Genomic DNA, 12763 nt, shown 5'->3' with positions numbered 1-12763 from the left:
AGTAGTTTACTCTTTTGGCTAAAGTTCTAGTAAGTGAACAATAAAGTATGTGTGGGAGTTTTCTGGCAGTGTTGAACTTCCTGGTAACCTGTTTCTACCCTAACATGCAGCAGATTCAATATTTTAAAGATTTTTTTTAATGAGATTATTGGTGTTTAATGTAATTGAAAAATGCATTTATTCAGTTATTTTTCTCACATACTGGCACAGTACCTACCAATGGTTCAATAAAGCCAGTAGTCCCAAAGTAGACTGCAGGATTTTATGCATCACCACATAGTGATTGTGTTTTTGTTTTTTTTTTTTCTTTTATTATTTTTTCCCCTGAAAAAAACACTAGGTGTTTTTTTATTCCTTTTAAATGCAGGCAGTCTCAGAGGTGGTAAACGCTTCAGAAGTGATGGGCTGGCTTCTCTGGCCCTTCACACAACCCTGACTTTGGCTTTCTCTGGTTCTTGTGCTCTCCCTTTCCTCTCTGCCAGCACTGGTGCTGTCCTGGCTCGGTAATGAAATACTTCTGTGAGCAAGTCTGGCCAGAAACCAGTGAGGGTTTTGTTATTCTTATGGGTCTGTTTTCTACTAGTTTCTTTCTGAACAGGTTTACTGCAGGTCCCTACAAGCCTGGTGCTAGTGTGAGGGAAGATGTGAGCCAGGCTGTGGGCAGTGGGGACAGTGAAGCGTTAAGGGAAGCAGGATGGCCTCCTTTGGGTGGCAGCCAGCCCTTAGCTGTTGGGAAGATAGGCTGTGTTTGCATACATAAACCTTGACTCATAAGCTGTTGTTTGGCACTGGTTCCTGCATCAGAATCCCTTGCTGGAGTTGGGAAGTGCTGCTTGCCTGTGTGAAGGCTCACTCTGCAGAGCAGCTCTTGTGGGGCTGTGCTTGCAGGCTGACTGATGGCACGGGTCTGTTGGATGCTGTGCTGGTGGGGACCAGCAGTGCTGCAGTCTTGAAGAGCTTTGGAATCCTTCCACTTCTTATTCTTGCCCACCTGTAATATTAAAATTAAGAGTATTTGTCCTATTTTTAATGTAAAATCATTCACTCCAGTGTTCTGTTAAATATCTCTAGAAATTGGTTTCTAAAATGAAGGTGTCATTTTCATAGGAATGACATTAGGAGACTATTTAGTGCTTTTGAAACATACTGGGAGGAGGAATTAAAGAAAAATAATTAATTATTGATTGCCACTTGCTTTCTGACTACTTAGGTAAATGTTTTAAAGTCTTTAATACTGTATTATTATTGTAAAGAGGATAATTACTAGGTAAGGGTGCTTTTGTCCACAAAAAGACTGTCTACCATATTTTATTGACTTTCAGCATTTTCTAGCTGTAACCTACAGAACTGCTGTAACAGAATAGTTGGAGAAACAGCGACAGCAAATTTATTTTGTATTCAAAGTGCAACTTGTCCTCATTAAAAAAAAAAACAAAGGCACGAGTGCACTTTAACAGCAACAGGTATGTCTCTTCTGGCTGTTAGAGTATGAAGGCAATTTAAAATGGGGTTACTTGACTAAATTCCAGTTCTAACTTTTTTGTCAAAGTTCTGCTTCTGAAGTGTGCATGGTTTCTAAGTGCATTTTATTAAGAGTGTTTTAACTCATGTAACACTTGTTACCAGAAAAGCATTGAAAACTCAGATTTCTATAAAAAGTGTGATATTTAGGATTTAAGCCAAAGAGAAATGTTATGCAGTTGAACCAGACTATGGAGTATTAAATGAAAAGCTAGCAGAAGAAATAAAAGGAAGATCAGTAAAGTCTTCAAACAGGAAAAAATGTCTTTGGTTAAGAAGTTGGAGAAATCTCAACATCTTCACTGCAGATGCAGATATTTCTGGATTCACTTCCATCAGAGCCAGACTCTGTCAGATTTAGTAGTTATTTTTTAGAATAGAAAAATAATTTTTTTTTTTAGTTAGTAGGATACTACTTTAAATTATTTCCATATTAGTTTCATGTTTCTGCTAAACTAGCAATGTTAAACTATTTAAATTACTCTTTAGCATTTAAAGACCACAATGCTGAACACGTCATTGGCTACTCTAGAAGCTGTTACTTCTGTGCTGCTGATCCTCTAACAGTGTGATTTTGTTGTTTGAGGGTAGTCTTTCCAGACATAAAGCTCTAACAATATGGATATACTCCCAGAAGAATGTTAAAATGTGAATTGTCCTGAAGGGCAGCAGAAATCAGTAACCAGCTGATAGCTTTTGGTGATGAAGGGAGAAACCAGTGAATACAGGTGTCATACAACTTAGTCCTGCCATAAGCTCTGGTGGCATGTCTTAGTTCAAGGGGAAGAACAGCCTTTCTTTTAAACAAAGAGAAAGAGTGGGAAGAAGAACAGATGTTTTTGGGGATGGAAGGTGAACCAGGCTCCCTCAGACATCTCAGTTGCTGCAGTGCTGCTGTGTATTAGCACAAGGCCCATTAACATCAGGCCCCAGTCATCCTTCCACCTCGTTTGTTGATGTAGGAGACTGAAGTGTATCATATCAGCTTTCCAGCATTGTGGGCACACCATCATTTACTGCCACTCACACTAAAGGAGCTGTCAACACAAAGCCTGCCTGCTTCAGGAGGCAGCTAACAGCCCAGGCAGCAAGGAGCTTGATTCAGCAAATATTTGAGCAGATGTAATGATACCTGGCACATTTAAAAACAGATTTCTCTCCTTTGTCAGAGAACATATTTTTTTCTTAATTTGAGAATGAGATTTAATAATACCAGTAAAATCTCTGTCTAATAAGCTGTTGGAAGAAATGTCTCAGTGTTGAGAAAATAAAGGTTTCTTGGGGTGGGTTTTTTTTTGAGTTTTTTAAAGGTGTCTCAGGGCCCAGCTAGCAGCACAGGCTGTGCCAGATCTCCATTTGTTCAGACTGGATTCTGGCTTTGACTTTTGGAAGTAATGGAATTATTGAGAACTGTTGGTTTTGGACCTCTGCAGAAGGAGAACATCTGGCAACAGCTTAACTACATTCCAACTCGCTTATGGAGGGGGAAGCACTTGTTGGTACAAAATGCATACTGGAAAAAGTAGTCCTTGACACTGCAGGCTGATGCTAACTTCCATCAGCTCAAATTAGCAGTCCTACAAATGCAAGTAGAAATGCTTCTACAAATTTTTTAATAGTTTACTTTAAGCCTTTTGTTTTTCCTCCATGCCTAAAATAATAGAAGAAAACACATTTTGTCCTAGGCAGCTGTTTTACTGAGGGAAGAAGGTGCTGCCTTCCCTTGGACAAACTAGAAGGCACTTCATTGTGCTGCAGGGCAAATAGTGGAGCCCTAATCTCACAAAAGCTTCTTTCTTGATTGAAGATAAAGTATGGAGGATTTCTTCTTGATTTTTGGCAAAAGAGGAGAGAAACAAATGAGCCAGATTCTAATAAGTCAATATTGGCTATATTTATTCTGTTGTATCTAACTTAGAGCTATCCTGCCACGGCTCTGGTTTAGGTGAGCAGATGTGCAGTGCTTGCATTTATCCATTAAGCATTCTTCTCTGTTTAAATACTGAGCAGATAAACTTTGTTTTCAGAGTTAGAAGAGGATGTTTAATGCTGAAAGTTTTATACAATGGACACTTTCCCCCAGCTGTATTGAAAGAACCAGAATTCTCTTGTGACAAACTTAAGTTCACACAACCCTGATGTGTAATTTCTGTTTTGCTTAGTAATGAGAGTTAATTCCTGCAGCTGATTTAGATGTGCTCTTTAGAACAAGAAAGTGTAAGAAATCACCTCATTGAGGTGCCTGTCTAGAGGCAAGCTTAAAAACCTTTCAGACTTCTTTGTACTCTACATGCTTTGTTTTATGAAAAATGTAAGAGGTTAGTGCATTGTTTTAATGTGAGAGGCTGAGATGCCATGCTACTGGTAATAGACTTTTGATTTCAGTATTGTAGGGTTGCCAAAAATCAGATACAGTGGTACTGTGTACCTTGGCAAAGTCTAGATTTTCTTCCACATGCTTCTAAGAAGTGGCTTGATCTAGATCTTCTCAAGTTCAGACTCAGGCTTCTGTGATCTCAACAGTCTATCTGTAAGTATCTTTTTTTCCAGTCACATTATTGTAAACATGGAGTCACACTGGCATTCTCTTGGCTGTACTGTATAGTATATTTGCCTTTATACTTAAGACTCAAAATTCTACCTCACTAAATTCCAAGGTTTTTGTCTGATGCTTGATTTCTCCACTGGTTCACCTTCGTGAACTTGCAAAGTCAAAATAAATGCTGTTTCTCAAGAACTTTTTCAGTTGGTTTTTTTTTCCCCAATTTGCTTGATATGTCAGAGGGTCTCTTTTCCCTTGAAAGATTTTAGTGTTAAGGTATTAAAGACCTTCTAAATGTCAATAAAGTAATTTTAATTTGTTGCAATTGGGTTATCTTAATTGTATGTGTATAGAGATACACGGCAATCATCAACACCGTGAAAGGATACTGACCTCAGGCTGATCTTGGAATTTGTTTTCAAGAGGGTCAAAATTTGCTGGACACCTTGTGATACCATAAATGGTTAAAAATACTTTTTCTTAACATTTTTAGACATGTTCTTAGGAAAGCTGTCACACTTGCCATGTTTTCTTTGCTCTTGAGAGTTAGAACCTCAGTTACACACTGTGTAACTCACATTAATTTTGTTCTGGTGCCTGGATTGGCAGTTTTCTGTACAATTGTGTTGTAATACCGTTGGTAACAGTAGCTGTTGCCAGTGAGGCTGTATTAGAATATTTTTGGCCTGGTGTTTGCAATCTTGTGACACTGGCCTTGATTTGGTGTGTGTATGTATAAATATATATGTGTATATATGTATTTGAAAGTGTGTGGTTATATAAAGCAGTTGAGTCATAACTGAAGTAACCACAGGAACATTTGCCAGTAGAAAGGATTATTATGATAGCTGGTACTGTAGGGCTGAGACTTGTATGTTAGAGCTGTTCAGCCTGATACTTCATGGCTCAGCACAGAGAGGAGAATAAGCAGCATGATGCAATTTAATAGCAGTTTAACTGTGTGTGTTTGCGTGCGAATAAAAGCTCTGGGTTGTGCCCCCACTAAAGGCTTCATCTCTAAGCTGGTGTGCTTTATTCACATTTGTAACCAGGGAGGCTTCAAAATATACTCTGTGGGCACACATGTAAATATTATTTTTATACAGGATAATTTATGAATATTAGCATTTAATTTTTTTCCTAAATTTTAACCTTAAATTGGATCAAAGAGTAATATTAAAACTTGTATTAATTTAGGGGATTTTGGGGGGGGTGTGTGTATGTGAAGAATAGCTTGACTGGGTAGTGCTCTGAGCAACACAGTGGATTTATAAGAAAATTCCTTTTATTAATAGTTTAAATGGTTTTTGAAATAGCTTTTGTCATTAACTTATGCTTAAACTGTCTGAATAACTATACACAACTAACAAATGCTTGTTACACACAGTATTATAAATATACTCTCCTCTTTGAACAGTACCTGATGGACCCTTTCTGGCAAGGTGCATGTAGCAATGTGCAATTTTCTGGTTTAGTACAGTTTGTGTGGGAAATGCCAGTTCCAATTTTATTTTGAGGGGGTTGTATTGTATTAAAGCATCCAGGCCATGCCAGGTCACTTGGTGTGTTTGGTGACATGATTTAGAGTCTGGGAAGCAGGGAATACAAGGAAAGAGAAGCAGGTAATTTCTGATATTTCTGTAAGGGCACTGCTCTTACAGGAATTAATAACCCAATGTTGTTCTTAGGGAATGCATAGGTCTTATTGCAAGAAATGAATAGGATTATTTGCGAAATCAAGTTAAAAGTAGTAATTGCCTTTTTTTAAAATAGCAAATTATATTTAGCTAATGAATTGAAACAAATCTAAAACATACTTGATAGTTATACAGGAACTGTATTGCCAGTACCGACCTTTGATGCTAATAGACACTTTTAAAACAAATTCAAGCTTTTCTTCAGTTTTCCTGAACCAACAAGGGTTTTTTTTTCCCATTTTCTTCTGAATTCATACAATGTCTTTTGATGCTTTAGAAAAAGTTATTTGAGCATACACCCTGAAGTTTTATTCTTTTGGAGAAAATACTGTTCTTGCAAATAATTTGCTGTATGCAAGTACAGGTTTTAAACAGCTTTGCATACAGGGAGAATTCAATTTGCTGATATATTAAGTTACAACCAATTTTTAATATCTGCCAATGCCAATATTGGTCTAAGTTTTGGTTTTTGTCCAGGTAAATTGGGTACTTGCTGTACCTTCCTCCAACTTGAATAATTTCATTCTTCTGAAGTTTTAATTGTGATTACCTGTTCTGTAGATAGAAAATAACTTTGTATAGCATATCTTCTGACTATTATTCAAATAATTTCCACAATGACTGGCATAGTGGATATTTATTCTTTGCTATGTCAGATAATCATGCTCTGGGAATCTGCAGGATAAACTGTTTCAAAAATGAAAATTAATTTATTTACCACTATTAATAATTACAATTGATATTTCAAACAGATCTTACCAACTGATCTTTCTAAAGATTAATATTCAAATGGAAGCCAGTGTTTTATGGGTACTAATTGAGGTAACCAATGTCCCCTCAGGGTGTCTTCAGTCCCTGCAGGGCTTCCTTGCACTTTTAAATCCCTGCCATTAGAGACGGGTAGTTAAGATGTCAACTCCCATGGTTATGAACCTACTGGGCAGGCGGGGAAAGATATGAAAACTAATAGGTAAACCCAGGAAAAATCTCACTTTTACACTGCCCAATGGGTTAAGGGTTCAATCTGTGACACCACGGCTCAATACGGGGAGGAGAGTGAGCAGCATTGTGCAATTTAATAAAATTATCTTGGGAAGTTTCCTGAAGTAATTGTAAAGTCCAGAGGTGGTACCAGATGAACGGACTCAAGATGGTGTTTCCATGACATATCCGTAGCTCTTCCATGGGTTTTCTCTGGAGCAAAGGTACAAAAAAGGATACTCTGCTACTCCCATGGTGCCTCTAATGAGCAACTCTCTTACTGGGGAGGAACTTTGCTTTTTGACCTGAAGGGATCAGGGGGAACTTGGTATCTGTATGCTGGAAGACAATTAGTACATTCTTCAAGAAACAGGCTGCACTGAGATTTGAATTTTTTCTTTCCTCTCCATGCTTGCACTTTCCCTTTTTTTTCCTTTATTGTGGAACGTGGATGGAGACAAAGTTCTTTATTTATGTAGTTTGAAATGAAAGTGGTTTGTCTTTTACCTAATTACAATGTTGCATCTGAATTTAATCCCAATGGCACTTATGTGGTTAGACTATTGATAGGTTGCCTGCCTTTCATTTCTCCTCTCTATTTGATTAATGTTCTCAGTTTTGGATATTTTAAGCCTACCACGTTGTATCTATTGTCAAAGCTGCTTTTGGTTTTGAGTGTCATTCTGGTTCTCTTGTTGACCGTGTTTTCTCCCACTCCCTGAGTAATAAACATATGGAACTTGTCTTTATTTATTTATTTGTCTGATTTGTGAATTTTGAGTTCTTTGTTAAAAAATAAATGGTTTTATTATATTATTGAAAATATTACATCTAGTATAAAGAGAGAAAATTAATTGAAAACAACAAGAAGAGGCTAAGAACTAGTCTTAACCTATTGAAAGTTAAAATATTTGAGTATAGTATTTCTCCATCAAATATTTCTGTTTTCATCCCCTTATGAGAAAGTCTAGACCTCAAATATAATTTTGGGTAATAATTTGAATCATACTTCAAAATATAATTTTGCAATATATGGCTTAAAGGTAGATTGATATGTTTGTGAGTCTGACATGCAAAACACAATCAGCGCTGTTATGGTTTGTGCTGTAGGTTTTTTTGCAATTGATTTCAGATGTTGAATCTTATCTGAAGGAATATCATTACTGTGAAACAAAATTGGATAAAGAAGCTATAAAAGATAGAAACTCATACCTTGAGTACCTAGTATAACAATCTACAATGTGATTTTTTTTTTTTGTCAAATCATTTATTTTATCAACATCATAGCAGATGGTAACCCTATAAAGTATATTATAGTGTTTACACGAACATTAGAGCCTGTGTGTCTTGAAATAAGTTTTAAATATAGTCTCCTTTGTCTTATGCCAGCACGAACAACCTTCATTTCAGTTTGATTGTAAGATCCAATTTTTTTTATTAGATGAATGTTTGGATCTGTTTCTTCAGAATGAACACATATGTTGAAATAATGAGGCAACAGGTTTCTTCAGGTTTTCTTCTAGAATAGCTTGAAATGCTCACAGCAGCATCATAAAAGTGATGTTAAGCAAAGCCTGTTTAGAATCCAATGCATAAAGCCAGAAAGCATGCTCATGGCTTGGCTGGGTCTCCCCGAGGTGAGTGAGGACACTCCTTTCCTGCGGGCTGGCCGAGCTGCGGGCTTTGGGCTGTGCCCCACGGGCTCGGCTGGCCAAGGTCAGGAGTGTCCTCGCTGGGACACACAGGCAGTGCTGTGGAGGTGCCCTGTGAGCCAGCCCAGCCCGACTGCCAGCTGAACCCGCTCGAACAAACACCACACTTAGAGTTACTCCCTAATTAAGCTGCAGCATATGTGCTATAGAAGTAGTCAGTTGTGATTGAGAACTATGAAATCATGAGTCATTTCAATTACTTTCCGTCCTCAATGCCTACTAAAAAAAGGAAGTGGGGGTAGACCCTTGTTTTACTCCTGTCTGCCTGAATGCGTGTGTCTGTGTTATTGGACCTTCATAACAACACAAATTCAGCTTCCACCTTTTTTGCTTTACCTACGGAGGCTGCGACACTGCAGCCTTGCCCTGCGCATTTTTCTGTGCTCTGCTAACTGTCACAGCTTTCATGTGCTCTTTAACATTCATGATGAATTAATGGATCCTGCAATTGGTCACTGCATTGCCTTGTGGAAGAGGTTATATGAAGGTGATGTTCTCTTTTGCCTTTTCCAGGAAAACACTAGAACTCTTTTCAATACACTTTTGCTTTGGGAATTTATTGAATTTATTACCATAGATGACTCCCATGTTCTTTCTTACCAAGTGTTCCCCACTTTGGGGGCTTTACATTTAAAAGTGAATCTGATGGTACTGGCTCAGTCATGTAGAGTTACTTTTGGCTGTGTTAAAGCATTGTTTGTTTGTTTGTGCCCATCCTGCTAGAAATGGTCGGGGTCTTTGTCTCATCCAGCATTTGGGTGGTTTTCATCTGTCACCCGTGGAAAACAGTGTACAAAGCAGAACAGGTTCCTTGAGCACCATGGTAGACACACACCTGATTTCCTGGTTGAGTGTTGCTGGCTACCTGGGGCAGCAATTGTTTGGTGTCTCATGTTGATGGAGACCAAGGGCAGCAGAGGTATCATTCCAAATCAAATCCAGATGTCAAGCAGCAGTAAGTCAGAGTGCTGGTGTTCTGTGTGCAAAACATGATTCCTTTTTTCTTGTAGCCTTCACAGAGCATCTAAAAATGTGAAAGCATCTTCCTTGTGTGAAAATTTTGTGTAAGAGACAGGTCTACATGTAAGCCTGTTTGGGGCTTATAAGAATGAAAAATGCTGCATGAAAAGGAGGAAAAAGACACCTGGCAGGAAAAAGGAAGTTAACTAGAATAGTAAACTGTACTGGGCTTTTTCAGAAAAGAAGAATTCTGGGAACTAGTCAGAAATTAGTTTTCTTCCCTATCTGAAGCAGTTACATTTTGGTTTAGGGCAGTTTCTTTAAACAATTTATTTGCATAATTCAAATGCTAGAATTAAAATACTTGAATTTTTAGCTGTACATGTGCTGATTAAGCAGAACCATAACATAAGTCCTTATGTCCCACTGACTCAAATTTTCAAATGAGTAGCATGTTTTACTGATTAGCGTCTGAACACTCTATGCATAACCATTATCTAGTCACATATTTCCTGAAATGGGTTGGTATAGTCTACTGTATCTTAAACTTTCCCAAGGACTTTGTCTTGCAGTAAGATATTTTTCTTTTCTCACCCCACATATGTCTCTTTTGAAATGAAGGCAATGGAAGACTTGTTATGATAATGACTGGATTACTGGCACTGTTGTTTCTGGCAGAAAAGAGTCAATTGTGCCAAAAGATTACTTTTGCCTTTGTCAGTGCCAGCCACGACTCTTTACTCAGCTCCTGGACCAGTTACAATGAAACAACAACAATACTGTCAGCTATAAAATGCAGTAAACTTCCCCAAACTGCTGGCTCAAGATAGTGGTGGTTTTGCATGTTCAAAGAGCATTCTTCAACCTTGAGGATCTTTCCTGCAGTACACAAAAAGTGTCTGCAGTTTTTATTTAGTGATTTACTGTACTTTCAGTTTAACGTTCTTTTTTACCCACTCTCTTTGTCAAAACATTATTTTATAGCTTCATAAAGCACATTTCTTAAGGAAATAATGATTAGAATAGTAATAGTCCATAGATAGTTATTTACTGTATCAGTTTACATTCAATTTTGCAGTATGGCCATATGAGAAATATGCATGTAAATTTTATAGTTGAAATATAAAGTTAGGGTTTAGAAATGATTGTATGGAGTAGCTTGCACTCTACTCTTATTTATAAATTGGGACACTTAGTTCTTATTTATAAATTATGACATTATAAAACTTCATAAATAGTTTATAGCATATATAACATAAAGAATTTATGCTTCATATCAAAACTCTTTATAAGAAAAGTCCATATGACAGGGAAGTAATGAGTTGCATTTTGTAGGCCAGAGTGCTTTGAAGCCTGCAGTTTAGAATGGAAATGTTCCACATGTGACAAAAAAAAATGTCTTCTGAAGTAGATAATTAGGAACCTAATTGTTAGAATAGTAGCAGCCTTATCTTATATGAAGGAATTTGCTATAGGAACTCAGGTGCTTTTCCAATTAGCTGTTTGGGAATGTGGTTTAAAGGTGATTTGACCAATCACATTTGGATAGAAATTGGATAATACATAGGGTATCTATTCAGATACAGTGTTTAAAGATCTTTTCCTTCCCCTTTCTCTTGTGAGCTGCAACCTGGATTTGCATAAAGGGAACTGATTCTAAAAGAACCGTTACAGAGTGTAAAAAAATATTGCTGTTTTAGTAGTGCATAGACCATGATTCTCTGTGGGTTTTTTAAGCCATTGAAATATAACCAGTCTGTCTTGCCTTTTTTCCCCATTATGCTAAAATATCTTGCGTGTCACATAAAGGCCAAGCAGGGGAAATAATTTTGCACATTTTACAATACTTAAACAGGACACAAGAGCAAAGAGTAGATAACAAGTATGTGTTTCACAGTATGTGCTGCAATATTTCAGTGCTTGCTTGAGATGCAGATAAATCGGGCTGCTCAAAAAGCCATGATGTTCACATCGTTGTGCTTGTTTTGTTACTCATGCTAATTTCTTATGGATTGGGTTGGGCAGACAGCAGATTGGCAAATTTCTTGGCTTTTTATGTCCCTGTTTTCAGCAGCTGCAGGTGTCCAAATGAACAGGTTCCTCTGTAGCCAGCTGAATTAATAAGGAAGCTGTTCATCTGAAGTTTTGCTTTTAGAAACACTGCTTTAAGTATATGAAAGCAGATGAATTTACTTAGAGTGTATGGAAGCAGATGAATATTTTTTCAGGTTGCATCAGAGACCATTGTTTTTGCTATCATTTCTTACAGGTTTGTATTTTTCTTTTTATTGCTAGGTATGGATGAGCGAACAGGTGCCACATCCTGGGGAACAAGCGGTCAGCCAAGTCCTTCATATGAATCTTCAAGGGTAAGATACCCACATAATAATTCATAATGAAAGTTTATGGGAATGTACAGCGTAAATCACCAGATGATTTGGCAAAGTTTTTGAAGGAAAACTCCTTTAAATATATAGATTAGCATCTTTTAGACACTTTAATGACTTTGAGGAGCTACAGCATCAATTTAGATTTCTAAGACTAAAAAATATATAGGGTTAGAATTCATGAAAATAAACCATATGTATGCTTGAATGATGAGCATGTATTTTATTTAACATAATCAGAAATTGGAAGTAGAAGTCGTGTTACTTTGGAGCAGATTTATCGGCAAAGTGTAGGGAACACTTGCCTCTCTGTTAACGTTAACCAGCTATAGTATGTGCTGTGTCATGATGCTGAAGACAGGCTTTTCTTTTTAAATATCTTCCTCCTGTTCTCGTTCCAGCCTCATCCATCCCACTTACTGAGCTGAAGGTTCTTGCTAGTATCTGATATCCTAAAATAACATGACCCATTTCAAACTAAAGACAATGGTCAAAGCAAGCTTGCCCCTGTTACTCACATTCCCTTTCATCTACTTCATTCTCTTTTTATGAATATTTACTCCCTAAAAATACAATGAGCTAAGTACCTAAACTAGATATACACAGCATACCTGATGTTCTGATTTCAGTGCCTTTGAGTAAGAGAGCTGTGCTAGCACTTGAACCTTTGCAGCTTTCTTGTGCTGTGGAATGAAATGGGTAGGCTGCAAGACCTTGTTCAGCTCACTGAGTGTTATTATGGCCTCTGCCTTACTTTGGAAGACAGCAGTAGAAAGGTTTCTCATGAAGTCATGATTTTTCCACTGACCATTAGTAGATAAATGATAATAAATGTGGAAGTACTTTATGTGTGGGAGAAATATTTCTGTGCAACATAGAAATTCCACATTCTTTTAAAACTTCCTGAATAACCTGGGGCATGGAGCTGAACCTTCAAATGCCTCCTCTGCATTTGAAATGCAA

General features: G+C 37.4%; 1 protein-coding gene across 7 annotated transcripts in view; it reads left to right on the top strand.

Moving 5' to 3' along the window:
• The window catches only part of TCF12 (transcription factor 12), a 161517-nt gene that overhangs the window by 30156 nt on the left and 118598 nt on the right, over positions 1-12763 (top strand). For all 7 annotated transcript variants that reach the window (XM_053954891.1, XM_053954879.1, XM_053954881.1 and 4 more), the window contains one exon: positions 11709-11782. In XM_053954891.1, coding sequence (XP_053810866.1) covers positions 11709-11782 — 74 coding nt within the window. The remainder of the gene's footprint in view (positions 1-11708; positions 11783-12763) is intronic.

The sequence above is a fragment of the Vidua chalybeata genome, chromosome 13 (genome assembly GCF_026979565.1).
Source record: "Vidua chalybeata isolate OUT-0048 chromosome 13, bVidCha1 merged haplotype, whole genome shotgun sequence".
NCBI classification, from domain to species: domain Eukaryota; kingdom Metazoa; phylum Chordata; class Aves; order Passeriformes; family Viduidae; genus Vidua; species Vidua chalybeata.
The sequence above is the reverse complement of the archived record's forward strand: the minus strand, read 5'-3'. Positions and strand labels throughout refer to the sequence as shown.